The following is a 21,410-nucleotide window of genomic DNA, read 5'->3' on the forward strand; positions in this document are numbered from 1 at the left end:
ACGATGGAATGATTGATGCCACTATTGTGACTGTCCTGCAACAACTTGGCTGGAGAGACAACTTGTTGAGGAATACAGATTGTTGTTGTTACAGATGGGCTGTTGTCTGGCCACATAGGCTGTGCTACGACTACGTTATCAGCTACTTTCTTTACATCAGCATGACTGTGCCTCTGCAGATCACCACTTAGGTATTAATATGATCTCATTGATACAACAATATTCATTTAGGACATTAATACTAATGTTTTAATACTGGGAAATTTAAACTGGATCACCAGTTGAACTAGAACATTGTTACTCAGGTGCTGATACAGAACATTAAAGATGGGATGGTCATTGGAGTTTTAACATTATGTCTGTATCACTGCAGGACTAATTTTGGGAAGTGCTATTTCAGCATTAGTTCAGAGGCATAATAGGAGTGTCAATACTTGGAAATTCTTACCAAAGCTACACTAGCATATTGTTACTAGAGGATTAACACTTAGTGGATGTTAGCGATTCTTGAACACTGAGGCACAGTTTGATACATTAATGTGGGCATTTAATTCAGGAGCATTCACACAGAAGCCTTATAATTGGGATTGTACCACACTAACATTAACATTGTGCATTTTATTTTATTTCTATTTTATCACTGAAATAGTGAGGACAGTGTTATTTCAGCTCTATTATTGTGGCAATATTACTGGAGCATTAATACTAGAACATTAATACTGCTAAGGCATTGATACTGCATTTATATTATTGCAAACATGAGGAAATCTGCAGATGCTGGAAATTCAAGCACACACAAAATGTTGGTGGAATGCAGCAGGTCAGGCAGCATCTATAGGAAGAAGTACAGTCGATGTTTCAGGCTGAGACCCTTCGTCAGGACTAACTGAAAGAAGAGATAGTAAGCGATTTGAAAGTGGGAGGGGGAGGGGGAGATCCAAAATGAAAGGAGAAGACAGAAGGGGGAGGGATGAAGCAAAGAGCTAGAAAGTTGATTAGCAAAAGGGATACACAGCTGGAGAGGGAGAGGATTATGGTACCGGAGGCCTAGGGAGAAAGGGGGATGGGAGCATCAGAGGGAGATGGAGAGCAGGCAAGGAGTGATTGAGAGAGGGACAGAGAGAGAAAAGAAAAAAAAGGGGGGGAAATAAGTAAATACATACATATATACATAAGGGATGGGGTAAGAAGGAGGGGAGGGACATTAATGGAAGTTAGAGAAATCAGTGTTAATGCCATCATGTTGGAGGCTACCTAGATGGAATATAAGGTGTTGTTCCTCCAACCTGAGTGTGGCTTCATCTTGACAGTAGAGGAGGCCATGGATAGACATATCAGAATGGGAATGGGACGTGGAATTAAAATGTGTGGCCACTGGGAGATCCTGCTTTCCCTGGTGGATAGAGAATAGATGTTCAGCAAAACAGTCTCTCAGTCTGCGTCGGGTCTCATCAATATAAAGAAGGCTGCACTGGGAGCACCGGATGCAGAATATCACACCAGCCGACTCACAGGTGAAGTGTCGCCTCACCTGGAAGGACTGTCTGGGACCCTGAATGGTGGTGAGGGAGGAAGTGTAAGGGCAGGTGTAGCACTTGTTCAGCTTGCAAGGGTAAGTGCCAACTGTGTATCCCTTTTGCCAATCAACTTTCCAGCTCTTAGCTTCTTCCCTCCCCCTCCTGTCTTCTCCTATCATTTCAGATCTCCCCCTTCCCCACCCACTTTCAAATCTCTTACTATCTCTCCTTTCAGTTAGTCCTGACGAAGGGTCTCGGCCCGAAATGTCAACTGTACTTCTTCCTATAGATGCTACCTGGCTGCTGTGTTCCACCAACATTTTGTGTGTGTTGTTTATATTACTGCCATAGGATTTAGAACACCATAATAAGGACGCCATTACCCGGCCACTACAGTATCACCAACAGAGCATTACAGGAGGGACACTGTACCTGCAACACCATTCATCACAGACTGGAGGCCATGACAAGCAGAGGTGCCCTAGTGGTCAGTGCTGGGATCTCTGTTATTCATTGTTCATGAAATGATTTGGTTACAGATGTACATGGCACGGTTAGCAAGTTTGCTGATGGTACCACATTGGGACAGAGTCTTATTGATAGTGAAGCAGATGACAATGAATTGCAAAGAGATCTTGAACACTCAGGGAGATGGGCTGACAAGAGGAAAATGGATTTCAACTTAGATAAGTGTGAGGTGATGCGTTCTGGACTGTCAAACCAGGCTAGGATTTATATAGTGAATAGCTGGGCATGGACGAGAGTTGTGGAATAGAGGAACTGGATGTATAGCCAGATTACACAAGGTGCTGGGGATCTTGTTCGGGGGGTGGGGGCGTGCGAGGCGTGCAATAAGAATTGGCTGGAGTAATTAGCTGCCAAGGTAAGACAGAAACTGGGTCTGGGGGAGGGCACTCCTTATCGATAATGGGCAGAACCTGGTCATCAGGTGTGAGGTGCTCTCAGGGCTGCTGTACTTGGCGCAAGTGTGTTCCGTCCCCCGCTCCTTCAGCTCGGAAATCACCCGAGCCGTCTTCAGATTCGTCTGGGGATCCAAGATGGAGTGGGTCAGACGGGCCACCATGCACAAGTCTGTGGACTATGGGGGCAAAAGCATTCCCAATGTTGCCCTCACCCTGATGGTCAGCTTCGTGTGTGGCTACATCAGGCTGTGTGTGGATCCCAGGTATGTGGGCACCAAGTACCACTACGTGCCCAGGTTCTACCCGTTGCCCTGGCTACGAAGAATGGGTCTGGCCCCTTTCCCCCACAACAACCCAGCCAGCTAGTTGTTGCTGCACTAACTGCCCTTCATGGAGAAAGTTCTTCCAGGACAACGCCTTTGACCACAGGGCTATCAGGCAGTGGTTGGCACGGAATGTCCTGCAGACACTGCAGGAGAAGGATGAGATGGACACAGTGGGGCGGTTCCCTGAGCAGACTGTCCAGGTCATCTGGCAAAATTCCTCATCGCCAGACCTCACCAACAGGCACCAAGACCTTGCCTGGCTGGCGGTGAGAGGGGCCTCCCAGTTAGATCCCTCCTGTACGCCCGGGATGTCGTCTCCACACCCCTCTGCCCACAGGAGGACTGCAGAGAGGAGGAGTCAGTAACCCAACTCTTTGCACACTCTAGGTTTGCGGAGAAGGTGGAGGTGGATGGAAGGGACAGTGTCAAGATTCATCCCCAGCAGCTGCGTAACAGAGGACTCTGTTTCCAGGGACACACACAGAGACCAACATCCGGTGCTGCTGGCAGATCATCAACTCGGTGAAAGATGCTCTTTGGTCGGCCTGAAAATTGATGGTCTACCAGCACACGGAGATATCCATGGGAGAATGCTGCCGGCTGGCACATTCTTGGCTGCAGGAGTACGTACTGAGGGACGCACTCAAACTTGGTGCAGCCACTGCAAGGTCCTGGTGGGAAAGAACCACAGTCTAGGGTTCTTCTCCTGCGGGAGTGGGAGGGGTCAGGTGGTGGGGAGTATACCCCACAACAATGGTTATACAATGTGAATTGGTAGAGCACCACATGAGTGGCTGAAATTGTTGAACTGTACAGAATGTAATGGTAATATCTGTAAAGTAGCCAGAGTTATTGAATAGTTTATTGTAAATAATTTATTGTGAATAAAGTATATTTTGTTAAAAAAAAATACACAGCTCACTGAAAACAGCCACACTAGAAGACAGAGTGTTGTGGAAAGTGTTTAAATGCTGGCTGGCCTTCATCAGTCAGGTCACTGAGTTTAGGAGTTATGCCACAGGCACATAATTCAAAGTTCAAAGTAAATTTATTCTCCAAGTACACCATATACTACCTTGAGATTAATTTTTTACAGGCATTCACAGTAAAACAAAGAATGACAACAGGCTCGATGAAAAAATACACAAAGGCTGAGAATGACAAACAGCAAATAAGCAAAAGAAGGCAAAGTCAACAAGTAAAAAAAAAGTAAATAAATTATCCTGAGAACATGAGTTGTAGAGACCTTGAAAATGAGTTACACGGTGAGGCTGCACTTGGAGTACTGTGTACAGTTTCAGTCACCCTGTTATAGAAAAGACATTGTCAATCTGGAGAGGATGCAGGAGAGATTCATGAGCATGCTCTCTGAACTATAGTTCCCGAGTTATAGGAACTATAACAGGCTGGACCTTTACTCCCTGGAGCACAAGAGAAGGAGGGGTGACCACATAGGAATTTGTGAAATCATGGGGGGGGGGGGATTCAATGTTTCAATGGTTCAATTTAATATTAGAGAACATATACAGTAGACTACCTGAAATTCTTATTCTTCACAGACATCAATGAAACAGAGCAAAGGAAAAAAACAAAGAATGAATGACAAAAACTTTAGAACCCCAATACCCCCCTTCTCCTCTCCCACACACAAACTGTAGCAGAAACATCAACTCTCCCCTGGTTAAGGCGGATGGTCATAATTTTTTCCCCAGGGATGGGACATCAAAAGCTAGAGGGTGCAGATCCGAGATAAGGGGAGAGGAAAAGTTTTAAAAGAAATTTCTTTACACAGAGGTTAGTGAGCACCTGCAATGAGTGCTTGAGGAAGTGGCCAAAAGGTACAAATGCAACATTTAAAAGGCATCTGGATGAGAACATATGGGGAAGGAGCTCGAAGGACTATGGGTTTAACACAGGCTATTTGGACTATCTGGGACGATGTGGTCAGCATGAATCAGATGGTCCAAAGGGCCTGATTTCATGCTATGTTTCTCTATAATCCTAATCATAATTTACAACATCTCTAGCATTAGTTGGTTTTATTTGACATTTCTTATTTTTGCATTTCTTTCTTTGTAATTATTCAATTGAAGAGATCACAATGGGTGTTGGAATAGATGAAGAGAAACTCAACCTGGAACTATGGGATACAATCTATATATAAAAGATTAACCTTCAGAATTGTTTCCTAACACGCCTACATGCAGAGGCTTGTAGAGACTTGGAACGCTTTGCTCCAAATGAACAGAAAGTGGATTACTCTGAGGGCAACATTATTTCTGACCAAACCCACGTTTCTCTTGCGTAGATTGTAGCTGTTGCAGTCAGCCAAACCACAGCTTGAAACATCCTGGAATGTGACGATGTTTCAGACTGTAGTTTGTCTGGCTGTGCCAGCCAAGGGACAAGAATTATACTGGTGCCCCCCCCCCTTTACAAAGGTAGAGCATTCCTCTGAAACCTTTCTTAAGCCGAAATGGCGTAAAGCGAAGAACCATTAACTTATATGGGAACAATTTTTGTAAAAGCGAAAATCCTCTTTGTAATGTGAAAACAGGTTATGTAGGTCTTCTGTAAAAGCGAAGCGGTGTAAAGCGAACGTTCATAAAGCGGGGACACCTGTACTCCACCTACAAAAAATGTATGTCAGAAGGGATTCTGATACAGAATCTGTAGATCGTTGATTAATGAAAGTTAAAATCTTTACACAACCATGATACAAGTGTAATACTCGGGTTCGGTGGGCTGTGTAAGTCTAGGGAAAGCAATCTCTGGCTCCCACCAAGCTACCCAAAACCTGTCTGTGTGGATGCTGCGTGAGTGGATACCCTGTTACAAATCAGCACCACAATTTAACAGACAGTACACCATAAACAATTAAATGATTTAGCTTTATAATTCTTAATTTTGTCTAAAGGGTTAGTAAAGAAAAAGCAAAAAAAAAGAAATGAAACAATCTAACGAGCTCACGGTTTCCCCTTCACCGATCCTCCTTAAATCTCCCCGGCCTTCGTCGGATCATGGCTCCGCTCCAGTCGAGTCCTACGACCTCCTCTCTCTGGCGTCTTCCCCCTTCATCTCCCATCAAACAAAAGACCCAGATCACCCCGGTGTCAGGCACACAGGACAATAACAAACTCCCGTTATTGGCCGGTTCACGTTCCAAAGCACCCGTTATCTCTAACCATCTTCCAAACACTGCTTCTACAGAAAGACCATGACATTAGCAGTGAAACCTTTCACAGGGTGTTATACAAGAATACAGTAAACCTCCTGGAATCAGGAAGTATGAAATAGGATTAAATTACATTTTTCAAGACTTTCGAAAAAATTGAGAGGAAGGAAGTTATGAGGGGTCATGAGGTAAGTGCCACTGATTAAACTGAGAAAGCAAAGAGAGCAAGAAGCTGGCAGTTATGACTAACAGAGGAGAGGAGGATATTCTGCCTTTTGAGGCAGTTCTTCTTTTCATCCGCAACATTACTCCATTTATTTTATTTATTAGGATCTCTGCTTCATTGTTAAAGGCCTGCATTTATTGCCCATGAGTGGCTGGAGTCATTAAAAAGCCTGTCTGGAAATGACGGACAAGATTCCAGTAGTGCTGTGCTCATTATTGCTCATGGCTAGCATTTGTTTTGAAATGCCAGATTATGCACACAAGGCTGTGTGAATCTCAGGGCTATATGTAGTGACAAATGTACTTTAATAATAAACTTAATTTGAACTTTATTAATGGAATTCAAATTTTGCAATGGCTATGATGGTTTTTGAGATTGGCTACCTGTTAGTCTAGGCCTCTTAATATCTAGTCTTCTAACCTAGCCACAATCTTTCCTCCAAATCCTTTCATTCTTTTGTTTAAAAGTAACAATCAACTTCAGGCATATAATTAATGGTGGATTTGGCATCAATAACTGTTTAGAAAGATATTTCTGAGCTTTGGTCTTTGATGTGTTTCCAAGGTTCATTCTTGGAAACCTGGTTCTAATTTTTGGACTTGCTCACTGATCCCAGATTTCCCAAATAGTAGAGATTATTTCTCTTTTCTTTAATTTTACATTTTTGTAAACCCAAGTCTAATTACGCCTCGACTTTAAAAATTCCGTGGAAAACAATTCAGTTTCTGTAAGCTCCTCAAGCAACAGTTTGTGTCCAAGTATAATTTCGGTAAATTTATGTTGTGCTCCCACCAAGGATAATTTTTTCCTTCCTCAGATGTGGTGACCAGAATTGCTCACGAAGCTCCAGGCGTGGTCTAATCGTGGTTTTCTACATTTTCCATTTCATGGCACTCCAGCCCTCTAAACACAAAGACCATCATTCCAATGGCCTTTTAGCTTCTTGCACCTGTGTCATTTCAATGCGTCAAGAGAAAGGGGAGCAAAAGTAGGCCGCTTTCTTCCTTCAGCCTGCTCTGACATTCAGCTTCAACACCATTTTCTGCCCTATCTATCCAAATGTTTATTTATTAAATATTTTTAAAAAACTATGGATTTTAATAAACTCAGTGACTGAGCCTTCACATCCCTCTGAATTCCAAAGATTCACTCCCCTCTGAGATAAGAAAATACACCTCATCTTAATATTAAATGGCCTACCCTCACTTTGGGACTGTGACTCCTTGTTTTAGACCCACAACCTGTCTGACCCATCCTATCAAATTTTTTAGGACTTTTATATTTTTCAAGTAAGTCATCTGTTACTCCGCTAAACTCTGTAGAACAGATGCCTAACCTGCTCAGTTTCTCCTGATATAACAGAAATTACATACATGAACATTGACTTCTTGAATTTCCAGTAATGGCACCCCCCATTCATTGTTCCCCATCCCCTTTTCCCTCTCTCACCTTATTTCCTTGCCCACCCATTGCTTCCTTCTGTTGCTCCCCCACTTTTCTTTCTCCCATGGCCTTCTGTCCTCTCCTATCAGATTCCCCATTTCTCCAGCCCTGTATCTCTTTCACCAATCAACTCCCCAGCTCATTATTTCACCCCTCCCTTCACCTTTTAACTCTATTCCTCATCTTTTTTTTCCTCCAGTCCTGCTGAAGGCTCTCGGCCCGAAACGTCGACTGTGCTCTTTTCCATTGATACTGCCTGGCCTGCTGAGTTCCTCCAGCATTTTGCGCGTGTTGCTGACATACCAGGAACAAATCTGATGAATCTTCTCTCTAAAGTAACAATGTCTTTTTTTTTCAGGTTACAGGACCAAAATTGTACGCAGTACTCAGGTGTGGTCTCACCAAGGTGCCGTACAATTGTAGTAGTTCATCCTTATTCTGTTTCTCAAATCCTCTTCAATAAAGACCAGCATTTGTTTTCAGTTGCCTGTTGCATCTTCATGTTGGTTTATCAGCAACTTGCATGCAAGAACATAATATGTTCACTTTGGACATTAACTCTTTCCACTCCTTTTACTATTCAGAAAATATTCAACCTTTCAGTTTTGCCATGGATGAGGGTTTAAATTATCCTGCATTCATCCACTGGCCAAACTTGATGTTCACCCCCAATGGGTTAGGATGTCATTATGCAGGAAGAGGGAAAATAGTTCCTCTAGTGTTGTCAGTCTTTTTCCTGGAGATTCAGTGTCACTGGACCCTGCCACCTTGGAATGCCCCACACCTTCATTAATCAGAATCAGAACTAGATTTAGTATCACTGGCATATGTCGTGAAATTTGTTGTTTTGCTACAGCAGTACATTGTAATGTATAATAATAAAATCTATAAATTATTATAATTAGTATGTGCATATATAAAACAGAGAAAATTAGATTAAACGGCAGTGCATAGAGAGGAAACAAAATATTGAGGAAGTGTTCAGGGTTTATTGACCATTCAGAAATCTGATGGTGGAGGGGAAGAAGCTGTTCCTGAATTGTTGAGTGTGTGTCTTCAGGCCCCTGTACTCCTCCTTGATAGTAGCAATGAGAAGAGAGCATGACCTGAGTGACGAGGTCCTTAATGTTGGATGTAGCCTCCTTGAGGCATTGCCTTATGAAGGAGTCCTGCATGTTGGGGAGGCTAGTGCTGTCATTGGCTGAGTTTACAACTTTCTGCAGCTTTTTCTGACCCTGTGCAATGGCCCCTCCATAGCAGACAGTGATGCAACCAGTTAGAATGCTTTCATGGTGTGTCTGTAGAAATTTGCCAGTATCTTACTAATTCCCCTGAAACTCCTAATGAAATATAGCCGCTGCCATGCCTTCTTTGTAATTGGATCAATATGTTAGGCCTAGGATAGATCCTCAGAGAGGGTGACAGCCAGGAATTTGCAACTGCTCACCCCTTCCTCTTCTGACCCCTTGATGAGGACTGGTGTGTGTTTCCTCAACTTCCCCCTCCTGAAGTCCACAATCAATTCCTTGGTCTTACCGACACTGAATGCAAGGTTGTTGCTCTGACACCACTCCATTTCCGCTCCACTCGCCTTTCTTGGAATCCATCTCTATTAATTCTTTATCTTATTTGGAGTGGGAGGGTGTTCTAGGTATCGTCATATACTTACGTGTGCCGGCTGAGAGTGAACTGGGCCAGGTGCTCAGGGCTGGGAGCTTGTCTAGAATTGTGTATGTGTGGGAGTGGAGGGGCTTGGGAGTCAGTATGGTGTTGCTTTCGGTCAGGGGATGGGTGCTTGGATGTTCAGTGGTTATGGGGGCATTTCCCAGGGTTGATGGGGGTGTTTTTGTTGAGGGGTGGTGTTAGTATTAGGGATAGGGCAGTGGGATGGAGATGGGGTCTGGGAAAGAAGGGGCTGGAGGACAGAGGGGAGCTAGAGGAGAGAGGGATGAGGGAGAAGAGAGGGGGTCTGGAAGGGAGACAGTTTCTGGAAGAGAGACAGGGGGCTGGAGGAGAGAAGGGACTGAACTAAAGTAAAGGGAATTACAGAGGCCTGAGAGAAGAGCTGGTAACAGTTGATTGGAAGGGGACACTAGCAGGGATGATGGCAGACAGCAATGGCTGAGGTTTATGGCAGTAATTTGGAAGGTACAGGATCAATAGCTCCCAAAGAAGAAGGAGTATTCTAAAGGTAGGATGAGCAAACTTAGCTAACAAGGGAAATCAAAACCAACATAAAAGCAAGAGAGGGCATATAATAAAGCAAAAAGTAGTGAGAAGTTAGAGGATTGGGAAATTTAAATAAAACAACAGAAAGCAGCTAAAGGTGGAAAAGATAAAATATGATGGTAAGTTAACCAATAATATCAAAAGTGGTAACAAAAGTTTTTCCAGATATATAAAGAGTTAAAAGAGAGGCAAGAATGTGTATTGGACCACCGGAAAATGACGTTCAGGGGTAGTAATGGGGAACAAGGAAATGGTGGACGAACTGAATAAGTATTTTGCACCGATCCTCACTGTGGAAGATATTAGTAGTATGCTGGAAGTTCGAGAGTGCTGGGGGCAGAGGTGAGTGCAGTTGCTATTACTAGGAAAATGATGCTTGGGAAACTGAAATGTTTGAAGGTAGATAAGTCACCTGGACCTGATGGACTACACCCCAGGTTTATGAAAGAGGTAGCTAAAGCGATTGTGGAGGCACTAGTAATGATCTTTCAAAAATCAATTGATTCTGGCATGATTCTGGAAGACTAGAAAATTGCAAATGTCACTCCGTTCTTCAAAAAGGAAATTATAGGCTAGTCAGTCTGACCTCAGTGGTTGGAAGGTGCTGGAGCTGATTGTTAAGGATGTGGTTTTGGCGTACTTGAAGGCACGTGACTAAACAGGCCAAAGTAAGCATGGTTTCCGTAAGGGAAAATTTTCCCTGACAAATCTGTCGTAATCCTTTGAAGAAATAACAAGCAGGATAGACAAAGGAGAATTGGTAGATATATTGAGCTTGGATTTTCAGAAGGTAATGACAAAGTGCCGCACATGAGGCTGCTAAACAAGACAATAGCCTGGGAAAGATACAGAATTGGCTGATTAGAAGGAGACAAAGTGTGGGAATAAAGGGATCCTTTGCAGATTGGCTGCTGGTTAATAGTGGTCTTACATAGGGGTAGATGTTGGGGTGGCAGAGATGGGGGTGGCAGAGATGGAGGTGGCGAAAAGGGAGGCTGGAGGTGGGCAGTGTTCTGAAAAAGAGGGAGCAACTGGAAGGGAGAGGGGGCTGGAGGAGGGAAGGGGTTGGAGGGGAGGAGGTTCTGGATAAGAATTTGATTGAGAGGGTGTGGAGGAGGGGTGGAGAAGGGGGAGGAGAGGCAGTAGAAGAGAGAGGTTGGAGGAGGGAGGTCAGAGGAGAGGTGGGGAGGAGGGGTGGAGGTGGGGGTAGTAGAGGGAGTAGAGGAGAGAGGGGGAGGAGAGGGGTTAGAGGAGGGGCTGGTGGAAGAGAGCTTTTTTTTACTGTTAGTGTTAGGGTTAGGGGCTGGAGGAGAGGGGTTGACAGAGGAGACGAGTTAGAGTTTTGGTTAGGGAACTATTTTCAAATCTCTATTGGTGGGTCCTCAAGTGGCTTTAGAGGCCGATCCGAGATTCACATAATCTGGGTGGATTCCCTTAATGGAGGGTGCCTGTGCATGACTTTATCTAATGCCAGGAGCCGATGCAAGGGCAGTCACCACACAATCCTTGACAGATCAGGGTCAGGGTCCTATGGCTGGGCACCCTTTACAGCCACAGCCTTCCTCCACCTTCACTACTGCTGTGATGTGTCATCGTCCTCTGCCAGCCCCACTGCTGAGGGCTTGGACGGTAAGCTCAACTGAGTCCAATGATCTTTCTGTTTTAACCCTTGGGTCTCGGATCCCCACTGAATATAGTTTGTCACTATTTACAATACACTCAAGTCTACCCCATTAAGTCCCAACTGGGTAAATTTTTGATTGGAATTACTTAGTAGGATGGTCCTGCTTGGACCTTTGGGAATGGTGTGCCAAGGGTTGAAGGCTCAGAGGTCAGCATTGGTTCAGAGCTTTACTTCAGAGGGTACTCTTGTAAATCAGTGCGAGTTACTGGCAACAGCCCGTCTCTGAATCTGAACCGCAATGAGGTCACTCCTGACTTCACCATGAACGCGGACGCTGGCTCGCTTTCCGTTCTTTGTTCCTATAGATGTGACAGTGTGCTGTGGGTGGTGAACTGATTCGGCAATTTGCCCACTGACTGACGCCTGACAAAGGGGACCAGTGGCAGGCGTCAGAATGAGACTTCAGCTCAGCAAAAGGTTGATGGGTCACGGGGCACAATTCAGCATTCTGAGCAATCTGGACTAAAGAATGTCAGCTGCTTCACTTGTTGTGTGCGCTCCATGTGCATTTGTGTGTGTGTGTTTGTGTGTATATACACAATTGCATGTACTGGGGAGGGTGCTGGGTTATTAACTCTTTCAGTGCTAATGGGATCAGCAGCTGGTGCTCCGGAAACTTCAGCTTATGCTCAGCAAGCTCTTCTCATCCAGATCAGCCCCAGGGAAGCCACTATGGGTCTCAGTACCTCGAGCTAGTATGAAAAAATCGCCAGTATAGCAGAGCTTTAATACAACACTGGAATAGTACAGAGGACAAGCAGGGCATTCAAACCACCGAGTAGTGTTAGCTCTCTTGCAGGACAGTCTGGTTATTTCTAATCATAATGTGCTAGATTCATAGAACATTACAGCTCAGAAACAGGCCATCTGTGCTAAACTATTATTCTGCTTAGTGCCATCGACCTGAACCTGGACCAGAGTCCTCCGGACTGTGCCTCTCCCATCCATGTACTTACCCAAATCTCTCTTAAATGTTGAAGAGAATCTCAAAGTTTTCCCCTCATGTTCCCCTTAAACATTTCACCTTCCACCCTTGACCTCTAGTTCTAGTCTCACACAAACTCAGTGGAAAAAGCCTGCTACCCTATCTATACCCCTCGTAATTTTGTACAACTCCATCAAATTTCCCCTCATTCTCTTACACTCCAGGGAGTAAAGTCCTAACCTATTCAACTTTTCCCTATAACTCAGGTCCTCAGGTAACATCCTTGTAAGTCTTCTCTGCACTCTTTCGATTGTGTTGATATCTTTCCTGTAAGCAGGTGACCAGACTCATCCTGCCTGTTCGTCAGAAGCTCACAGTATTTCTCCACAAACCTTTATCAAGTCCCTTTTCGGGGTGCCTATTGTTCCCACACCTACGATTATTTCGATCACGATTTATCCAAATCACAAACACTTGTACAAAAACTAAAATTCTCCTCACTTCCCTCTGGTGGGCTCCTTATGTCTGGTTTCTAAGAGAGAAGGGGGCTCAGTACTGGTGGAACCTGAGACGGGAGAGCGAGGGTCAGTGTCTGTGAGAGGTTTAAGTCTGGAGACTGGGGTACATCAGTGGGAGGGGGTTGGAATATGCTACTGAGAAGCGCGAGGTATATTTGTACATGTTACAGCGAGGGGTGCTTGGTATATCAGACTGTTACACTGACGGCTTTAAGGGGAGTGCAACTGTGATGAACTTGGCGGTGTGAGTGTTACAGTGACAAGTGTGGGGTACAGCAGTGAAGAACGTGTGACGGTGAAGGGTTTGGGGTATGTCAACAATCGCTGTTTTATGGGGTATGGGATACATTAGTGATACGAGGCATGTGGGATATACCAATGACTTACCGTATATGAGCTGCAGAGTACATCAGTGTTTTGGTGAGTGCTACCGTGAGAAGAGTACTACTGAGTGTCACATTAAAGGATGTGATGCCTGTTGGTGAATGTTATAGCGAGGAGTGTGCAGCTTATTAGTGAGGGCAGTGTGGTATGAAGTGTTAAGTGACTGCTGCGGGATATACCAATCAGTATGGTGCTGAATGGTGTGGAGAATGAGTACAGCAGGAACACGAAGCACTGTATACTAGTGTAGGGCAGCATGGCAGCTTAGTGGTTAGCACAACGCTTTACAGTACCAGCAATCTGGGTTTCATTCTGTAAGGAGTTTGTACATTCTCACTCTAATCGCCTGGATTTTCTCCTGGTGCTCCGGTTTCCTTCCACAGCCCAAAGACGTATCGGTTGGTAGGTTAACTGGTCATTGTAAATTGTCCTGTGATTAGGCTGGGGTTAAATTGGGGTATTGCTGGGCAGCATGGCTCAAAGGGCAGGAGGGCCTCTTCCATGCTGTGGCTCGATAAATAAATTAGTAACTATTATCAGGAATGTGGGGTATACAGTATTTGCGAATGCTGCAGTGTGTGGTGTGTGAGGTATTTAAAAGTGTATTAAATGAGAATCATGTGGCGTTTCAGTGCTATGATATCCGTGTGTGTTAGTGTGAGGATGTGAGGTATATCACCGAGGGGTACAGTGAGTGGTATAAGGTTTATCGATGATGTGTGATATATCAGAGAGTGTTAGAGTGCAGAGTCTGGACAGTGAGGGTTACTGTGAGTGGTTTGGGGGATGTCAGGAGGGATATAACAGAGTGTGAGAGTGAAGAGTCTGGACGGTGAGGGTTACTGTGAGTGGTTTGGGGGATGTCAGGAGGGATATAACAGAGTGTGAGAGTGAAGAGTCTGGACGGTGAGGGTTACTGTGAGTGGTTTGGGGTATGTCAGGAGGGATATAACAGAGAGTGTGAGAGTGAAGAGTCTGGACGGTGAGGGTTACTGTGAGTGGTTTGGGGTATGTCAGGAGGGATATAACAGAGAGTGTGAGAGTGAAGAGTCTGGACGGTGAGGGTTACTGTGAGTGGTTTGGGGGATGTCAGGAGGGATATAACAGAGAGTGTGAGAGTGAAGAGTCTGGACGGTGAGGGTTACTGTGAGTGGTTTGGGGTATGTCAGGAGGGATATAACAGAGAGTGTGAGAGTGAAGAGTCTGGACGGTGAGGGTTACTGTGAGTGGTTTGGGGGATGTCAGGAGGGATATAACAGAGTGTGAGAGTGAAGAGTCTGGACGGTGAGGGTTACTGTGAGTGGTTTGGGGTATGTCAGGAGGGATATAACAGAGAGTGTGAGAGTGAAGAGTCTGGACAGTGAGGGTTACTGTGAGTGGTTTGGGGGATTTCAGGAAGGATATAACAGAGTGTGAGAGTGAAGACTATGGACGGTGAGGGTTACTGTGAGTGGTTTGGGGGATGTCAGGCAGTATTACAATGAGGGATGTGTAACGAGGGTGACAGTGAGTAGAATGAGGATATCACAGTTGGAAATACCAGCAAGTGTTACAGTGAGTGAAGGGGTGAGGTTTGATTATCATTGAGGGATGTGGAGTATAACTGTATTACCCGGAGGTGTGTGGGATATTTCAGTGAGTGTCTCAAGAAGATGGCGCCAGCGGACAACGCAACGTCCTTCAGGCAGTTCACAGTACTACTCCTTTTACTCCTTTCACTTCCTCTTCTTTCGAATCTGATTCTGCTACTAAGCTTTTACGTGCGATGGAACCTGTGATTTACACTTTGACGGTGCATTTTTGCACCGATTGGCCAATCTGGCATTTGCTGTCTCGGAGGGAGTTTGGTGAGGTTTCAAGCAGTGTGTGCAGCCTGGAGACGGGGCGCCAGCCTGTGATCGACCCTATTTCTCGCCAATTGAAGCATTGAGCAAGAGGAAATCAAAGAGGATGAGAATGGAAGGCGTGTGGGTGTTCAGCATCATTTGCCTGCATTTGATCGGCCTCTCTCTCTCTCACTCGATGCTGCTGGAGGATGGTGCTGGAGTTTTGGGTGTTGGGTAAGGTTTCATTGACACAGTTTGTGGATTGTACTCTGCAGATCATGTTATATGTGTTTCTTAATCTGGCTGCTCCTTTTGTATTGCTATTTTGTGCAATTTTAATGGTTGGGGAGGGGGGTTGCTTACAGCCAACGAACAGCACAGCTCTAAGTTGAACTGAACTGAACATTCCTAGACTGTTTCAATGACTCTGTGGTTTGATGCTGTGGTTTGATTGTGTTTTTCTCTCGTTTTTTTTTGCTGTTGGTGCGATTTGTTCTTTTTTTTTGCACATTGGGTGTTTGATGTTTTCTTTGAATGGGTGCATGGTTTTGTTGTTTCGTGGCTGTTTGGGGGAATACGAGTCTCAGGATTGTATACTGCATACATACTTTGATAAAAATGTACTTTGAATCTTTGAATAAGTCAGTCCTGCAGCTTCACTGATCCAGTGATCCAGGTATGGTTCTGATCTTAGATAAAGTCTGTGTGGATTTTTTTTTTACATCCAACTCATGACTGTCAGTTTCCTGCCATTAACATAAAGCAAGTTGATTGATTAATTAGTTACTGCAAATGATCTCTTAGTATAGATGGGTGACAGGTGAATCAGAGGGAGTTGGTGGTATCTGAGAGAGAATCAGTTTCAAAGACTTAGAGGGAGAATTAAATTAATAGAGTTGCTCTGGTAACTGGCACAAACATGATGGGCTAAGTAGCCTCGTTCTATGTCGCCGGAAAAAGTGAGCTAGAGTGAGTGTTACTGTGAGAAGTGTGGGGTATATCAGTGTCACAGTGAGCACAAGGATGTACCAATGAGTGTCATTGTGAAGTGTAGGGTATATCAGTGTTGCAACAGCTTACGTTTAATCGGTGAGTGTTAAAGTGAAAGATGTGTGATATATACAAGAATATTTCTTAAGGTTGTTATAGCTGGGGGTGGTAATGGGGACAAACTCCCACTGCCTATTAAATGCTCCCAATGGCGTGAGCTGCAAACAGCCTCTGAAAACCAAGTCCAGCTCCTGGCTTTCATGTGTGGCTTAGCTACTAAGCCCAGTGGAACCGTTTCTACTGACAGGTGAAGGAGCAAAGGTGGGTTACTGGCACCTTAAAACCAGTTGCTTCGGGAACTTGGAGTTCATCAGCTGTGGTTGGCAGCTCATCTAGAAGAAGGAAGTCTCTGACCTCAAAATGTCTGCTGCCTTGTGGCTATACCCACTCGTGGGGAAGGCTTTAGGAGTAAACCCTGAGGAAAAATCTGCAGCTGGAGTCCCTAAGGCAGTCTGATGTTGAGTTCAACGCTGACTGGAAACTCTTACAACGTTTCTGGTACCAAACTGTACCAGTCTCTGCCGTTCCTTTGGGTTCATCAAATGTTTGGAGAGGGGGAACTTGCTACACGGGCAACAGCTTGCTCTCCATATCGTACTGCCCAGGCCTGCGTTATCTAGAGAGCTAGGATGCAATCTCCACAGTCAACTCTGACCAACGGAGGCCTACACAATATCACATTAAGGAAATGGAGTATTTAAGGAAGTGTTATAGAAAGCATGTGGGATACTTAAGTAAAGTTTAGGGGGTATCACTGGGGTATGAGGGATGTGGAGTATAATAGTGGGTATTACTTTGATGGGTGTGGAATGTCCATATGGGGTGCATGTTATAATGAGGAGTGGGGTATAGGAGAGTGTTATACTGAGAGCTGTGGCGTTTACAGTGAGACAGTGAGGAATGTGAGGCACTTCACTACGTGCCACCGTGAGGAGTGTGAGGTACAGCACTGTATATTGTTTTAAGGATTGAGGGATATATCAGTATTGGGCTTGCTGGTAATGTCACAAGGAGTACAGGATGTGTTCGTGTGTGCACAATGTGAGGATCGCAGGGTAAGTGAATGAATGCCTCAGTGAAGAATGTGAGGTATACAATGCATGTTACTGAAAGGAAAGCTTCAGGGAGCAACTCGGGATATATCAGTGGGCGTTACAGTGAAGGGTGAGGTACATCTGTGCACGTTGGTGGGAGAGGTGTGGCTCGTGTGCGCATGCTAAGTGAGTGCTGAACAAAAGTAGTTACGGGAAACTGGATGCTGTTTACTGTCCCATTAAGATTTCCCGAGTCACTCATCAATTTACAAAGTGAGTCATTGGTCTGCCACTGACACCAGCTGAGGGACTGGCTCAGACAAGCTCAGGAATCACAGGCACCCTGGCTTAGTACAGGAAGGATTATCTAGTTTAACACAAAGAGACATAATTGTGCAGAGGGGGGCAAGTTTGATCAAAAAAGGGGAGACTGAGGAACTGGAAGGGTTTGCAGGGTGGGGCACTTGTATAATTAAGTTCCCACATCCTAGTTGGAAAGGTAGAAGACAAACACGAATAGAAGATTCTCGTGCAGGAGCAATTTGTTCAACAACTGTCTGAAGAAAGTAAAAAAACTTGGCTGGTTTGAAACTTTTGTGGCGCACTCTTTCTCGTCTTTGAGATTAATTGGTTTAAATTGGAATCTGAAGAAACATGCCGCCTTTCCATTTTCTTCTTTCGCTCTGCATGATGAGGCTGGTTTTGTGCTCAGCACGTAAGTATCATTTTAAAAGGCAGCTGAGAATTTGCAGCTTTTTAAATGCAAGGGGTTAAATGGAATTGAACTGAAGCCAGTGTGAATGATTTCTCTCGCTGTGTGTACACGTGCTTGCTCCTGTATGTTTGTGTATGTATGTGCATGCTGGAGTGATTGAGTGAGGGAGAGAGGGAAAGAAGTGAGGAAATGGGTTTGTTGAGGTAAATGCTGTCAGGATTAGCACAGTAACTATTTTTAATTGCACTTGAGAATTATAGCCATTTATGGTAGAGAAGAAGGTATTCAGCCTATTGTGATCTGTATGCATATGTTTAGGATTTCCCTTCTCTCAGTCTGTAACTTTATGGGTTGTGGCTCTTAAAGTGTTGATGTAAGGACTTTTTAAATGCAGCATGACTTCTACCTCCAAAAGCATCACGCAAAAATCAGGAGGAACTCAGCGAGTCGGGCGGCATCCATGGAGGGATATACACAGTCGATGCTTAAGGTTGAGACCCTTCATCTGGACTGTTTTGAGCTTCTACCGGCCTTTCAAGCACAGATATCCAGACCTCTGGATGAATTGCGTGTGGCACAGTGGTGTCACGTAGCATCAGAGACCTGGATTCAATCTGATCTCGGGCACTGTCTATGTGGAGCTTGCATGTTCCTCCTGTGTTGATTTCCTCTTGATGCTCTGGTTTCCTTCTACATCCCGAAGATGTGCACTTTAGTAGGTGAACCGGCCATTGTAAATTGCCTCAATGAGAGTGTAGGATCTGTGCAGAGCTGAGGAGAATGTGGGGAGAATGAAAGGTGGGATTAATGTTGGATTATTGTAAATTGGTGATGGATAGTTGAGGTGGAGTGAGGGGCCAGGTTCTATGTTCTCTTTCTGGCTTTATGAATTATGTTTCCTAACTCCCATAAGGTAGAGAAGCTTGATTAATGGACAAGAAACAGAGAGTAGGAATAAGCAGATCATTTTGTTGTGGGGCTCTGCCTAGTGATGGAATGCAGTGCAGGAAACTATATCAATGATTTGCCCCAAGGGAACCAAACGTGATACATCCAAAATTGCTGATGACACAAACACCCTGGTCCCGAGCTCCGTTGCTGTCTTTATGGGATTTCCATGTTGTCTCTGAGACTGCTTGGGTTTTCCCAAAGTGCTCCAGTTCCCTCCCACATCCCAAAGGTGTCTTGGTAGGTTAATAGGCTACTATATATTGCACCCAATAGCAGGAGAATCAAGGGGTACTTCATAGGCATGTGAAAAGGAATAGGTGACAGGTAGCTAAACAGGAGCGGATTGAACCATTCGTTGAGCTCTGACAGTCAGCATGGACCTGATGAGCCGATAGTATCCTCTATGTTGTAAGGTAATATGAGGTTCAAAAGGATATATACAGGCTAGTAAATTATTGAGCAACATGGCAGGTTGCAGAATTAAGATATCCACTTGGGTAGAAAATATAAAAAGACAGTACCTTTTAATTGATGTGAAGCTGAAAGGTGTTCAGAGGGACCTAGGTCTCCTTGTAGACAGATCGCTGAAAGCTAACCTACAGTACAACAAATTGCAAAGCATGAGTACGTTTGCCTTTACTACAAGATCTGTGAACACAGATAAAATACTGCAATTATAAAGATCACTGGTGAGAGCAAACCTGGAATATTGTGAATAGGTCCGTTCTTTCTGCCTTGTTGATAGAGGGACTGGGATGGAAATACCAGCTGGGGAGGGAGGTTATGGTGGGGAAGGCATCAGTGGTTTCTCTTAGGAAGAACTCTCTGGAATGAAATGTACTGAGGCATGATCTAACTGAAGTACAGAGATTCTTGGCAGGTTGGATGCAGGAATGATGTTTCCCCCGGCTAGATGTCTAGAACCAGGAATCACAGCTATAGCTTACGGAGTCAGCTATTCAGGACTCAGATGAGATGAAATAGCTTCACCCAGAAGGTAGTGGCTCTAAGTTCAATTGCTGACTATATTCAAAGTATAGAATGATAGATTACGGGTCTCTCATGGTCACAGAACACATCCTACACAATCAAGAAAACTCATTCTCTTTACTTCCTGAGGAGGTTAAAGGGAGCTGGACTATGCACATTTATACTCATGTCCTTCTATAGATAGAGAGCATTCTAACATGCTACATCACTGCATGGTACAGAAACTGCACTGCAGTCATCAGGAGGGCTCCACAACGGGTAGTCAAAACTGCCCAGTGCGTCACTGGCACCAGCCTATCTGCCATCAAGGGCATATATACAAAAATTGCCAGGCAGCAACATCATGAAAAATCCCCCCACCCTGCTCATGGACTGTTTGTCCCACTCCCACTAGTGAAGAGGCTACGTAACATCCATGCCAGGACCACCAGATTCAAAAACAGTTACTTTCTCCAAGCAGCAAGGCTGATCAACAACTCCTCCCACTAACCGACCCAACCACACCCCCAACCACCACTATTTATCATTTCCTGTCAGAGTCACCTTACAGACAGTCCCGTGCCTTGCGTCACATTATGGACATACAGTTATTCTATGTATATAAGCTGTCTTATGTATTTATATTTATAGTGTGTTTATTATTTTCTAAAAATCTTATTGTGGTTTTTGTGTTGCATTGGATCCGGAATAACAATTGTTTCATTCTCCTTTACACTAGTGTACTGGAAGTGACACTAAGCAATCTTGAATTAGACGATCTTGAATGGGGGGGTTAAGTGATGCTAAGATGGAAGATCAAACGTGATCTTATTGAGAGAGCAGTCCTGAGAGCCCAGACAGCCTTCTTCTGTTTAGTTTCTTTGGCGGTGAGGTCTCTTCTTTAAACTGCTGCTGCCCTTCTGTTAGAGTACTCCCAGAATGATACTATGAAGAAAGATCCGATGTTTGCATGCAATGACTGTGAAGGAGCACCAATATATTTTTAAAACGGGGTAATCTGCAACTTGGTGAGGAATTTGCAGGGGTGGTATTCCCATGTGGCCGAAGAGCGAGGTTTTGGGTTTGGGAGGTTGTTGACAGAGACTTGGTGGGTGAGAAATTGTAAATGGTCAGAATGGGGCCATTGGTGGAAGGGATATTTGCTCAGATACTGCTTGGGCATTGAGTAAGTGGACTGCTTTGTCCTGGATGAGGTTGGGCTCACTCTGAGTATGGTTGGTCTACATTCGTCTAGGTGAAAAGTATTCTATCGTATTTCTGACTTACGGTTGTCGATGGTGCTAAAACTGTGTCTCAGTCAAGAGCCAAGTTACTTGCTAGAGAAAACACACCCATTGGCAGCACTGAATCACTGAATCCAATAGGGGGCAGTGTGAAGGGTTAATCATGGGCAAAATTAGGACCAGAAGAACCAGTGTGACCCTTATAATTTCTGAGGAGTACTTACTTTCAAATAATTTCTTCAATCCATTTACAACTTAAATTACGAATAGA

General features: G+C 44.5%; 1 protein-coding gene across 2 annotated transcripts in view; it reads left to right on the forward strand.

The window, feature by feature from the left end:
• crlf1b (cytokine receptor-like factor 1b) overlaps positions 1 to 21,410 on the forward strand; it is a 42,633-nt gene that overhangs the window by 5,018 nt on the left and 16,205 nt on the right. The window contains exon 1 of one of the 2 annotated variants that reach the window (XM_059991376.1): positions 17,543 to 17,975. The exons of the other annotated variant lie outside the window; for it this stretch is intronic. Within the exon in view, the coding sequence (XP_059847359.1) occupies positions 17,915 to 17,975 (61 nt within the window). The 5' untranslated portion in view covers positions 17,543 to 17,914. Of the gene's footprint in view, positions 1 to 17,542; positions 17,976 to 21,410 lie in introns of those variants that run through there. 2 annotated transcript variants of the gene reach the window in all.

Source organism: Hypanus sabinus, chromosome 16 (genome assembly GCF_030144855.1).
Source record: "Hypanus sabinus isolate sHypSab1 chromosome 16, sHypSab1.hap1, whole genome shotgun sequence".
Taxonomy (NCBI): Eukaryota; Metazoa; Chordata; class Chondrichthyes; order Myliobatiformes; family Dasyatidae; genus Hypanus; species Hypanus sabinus.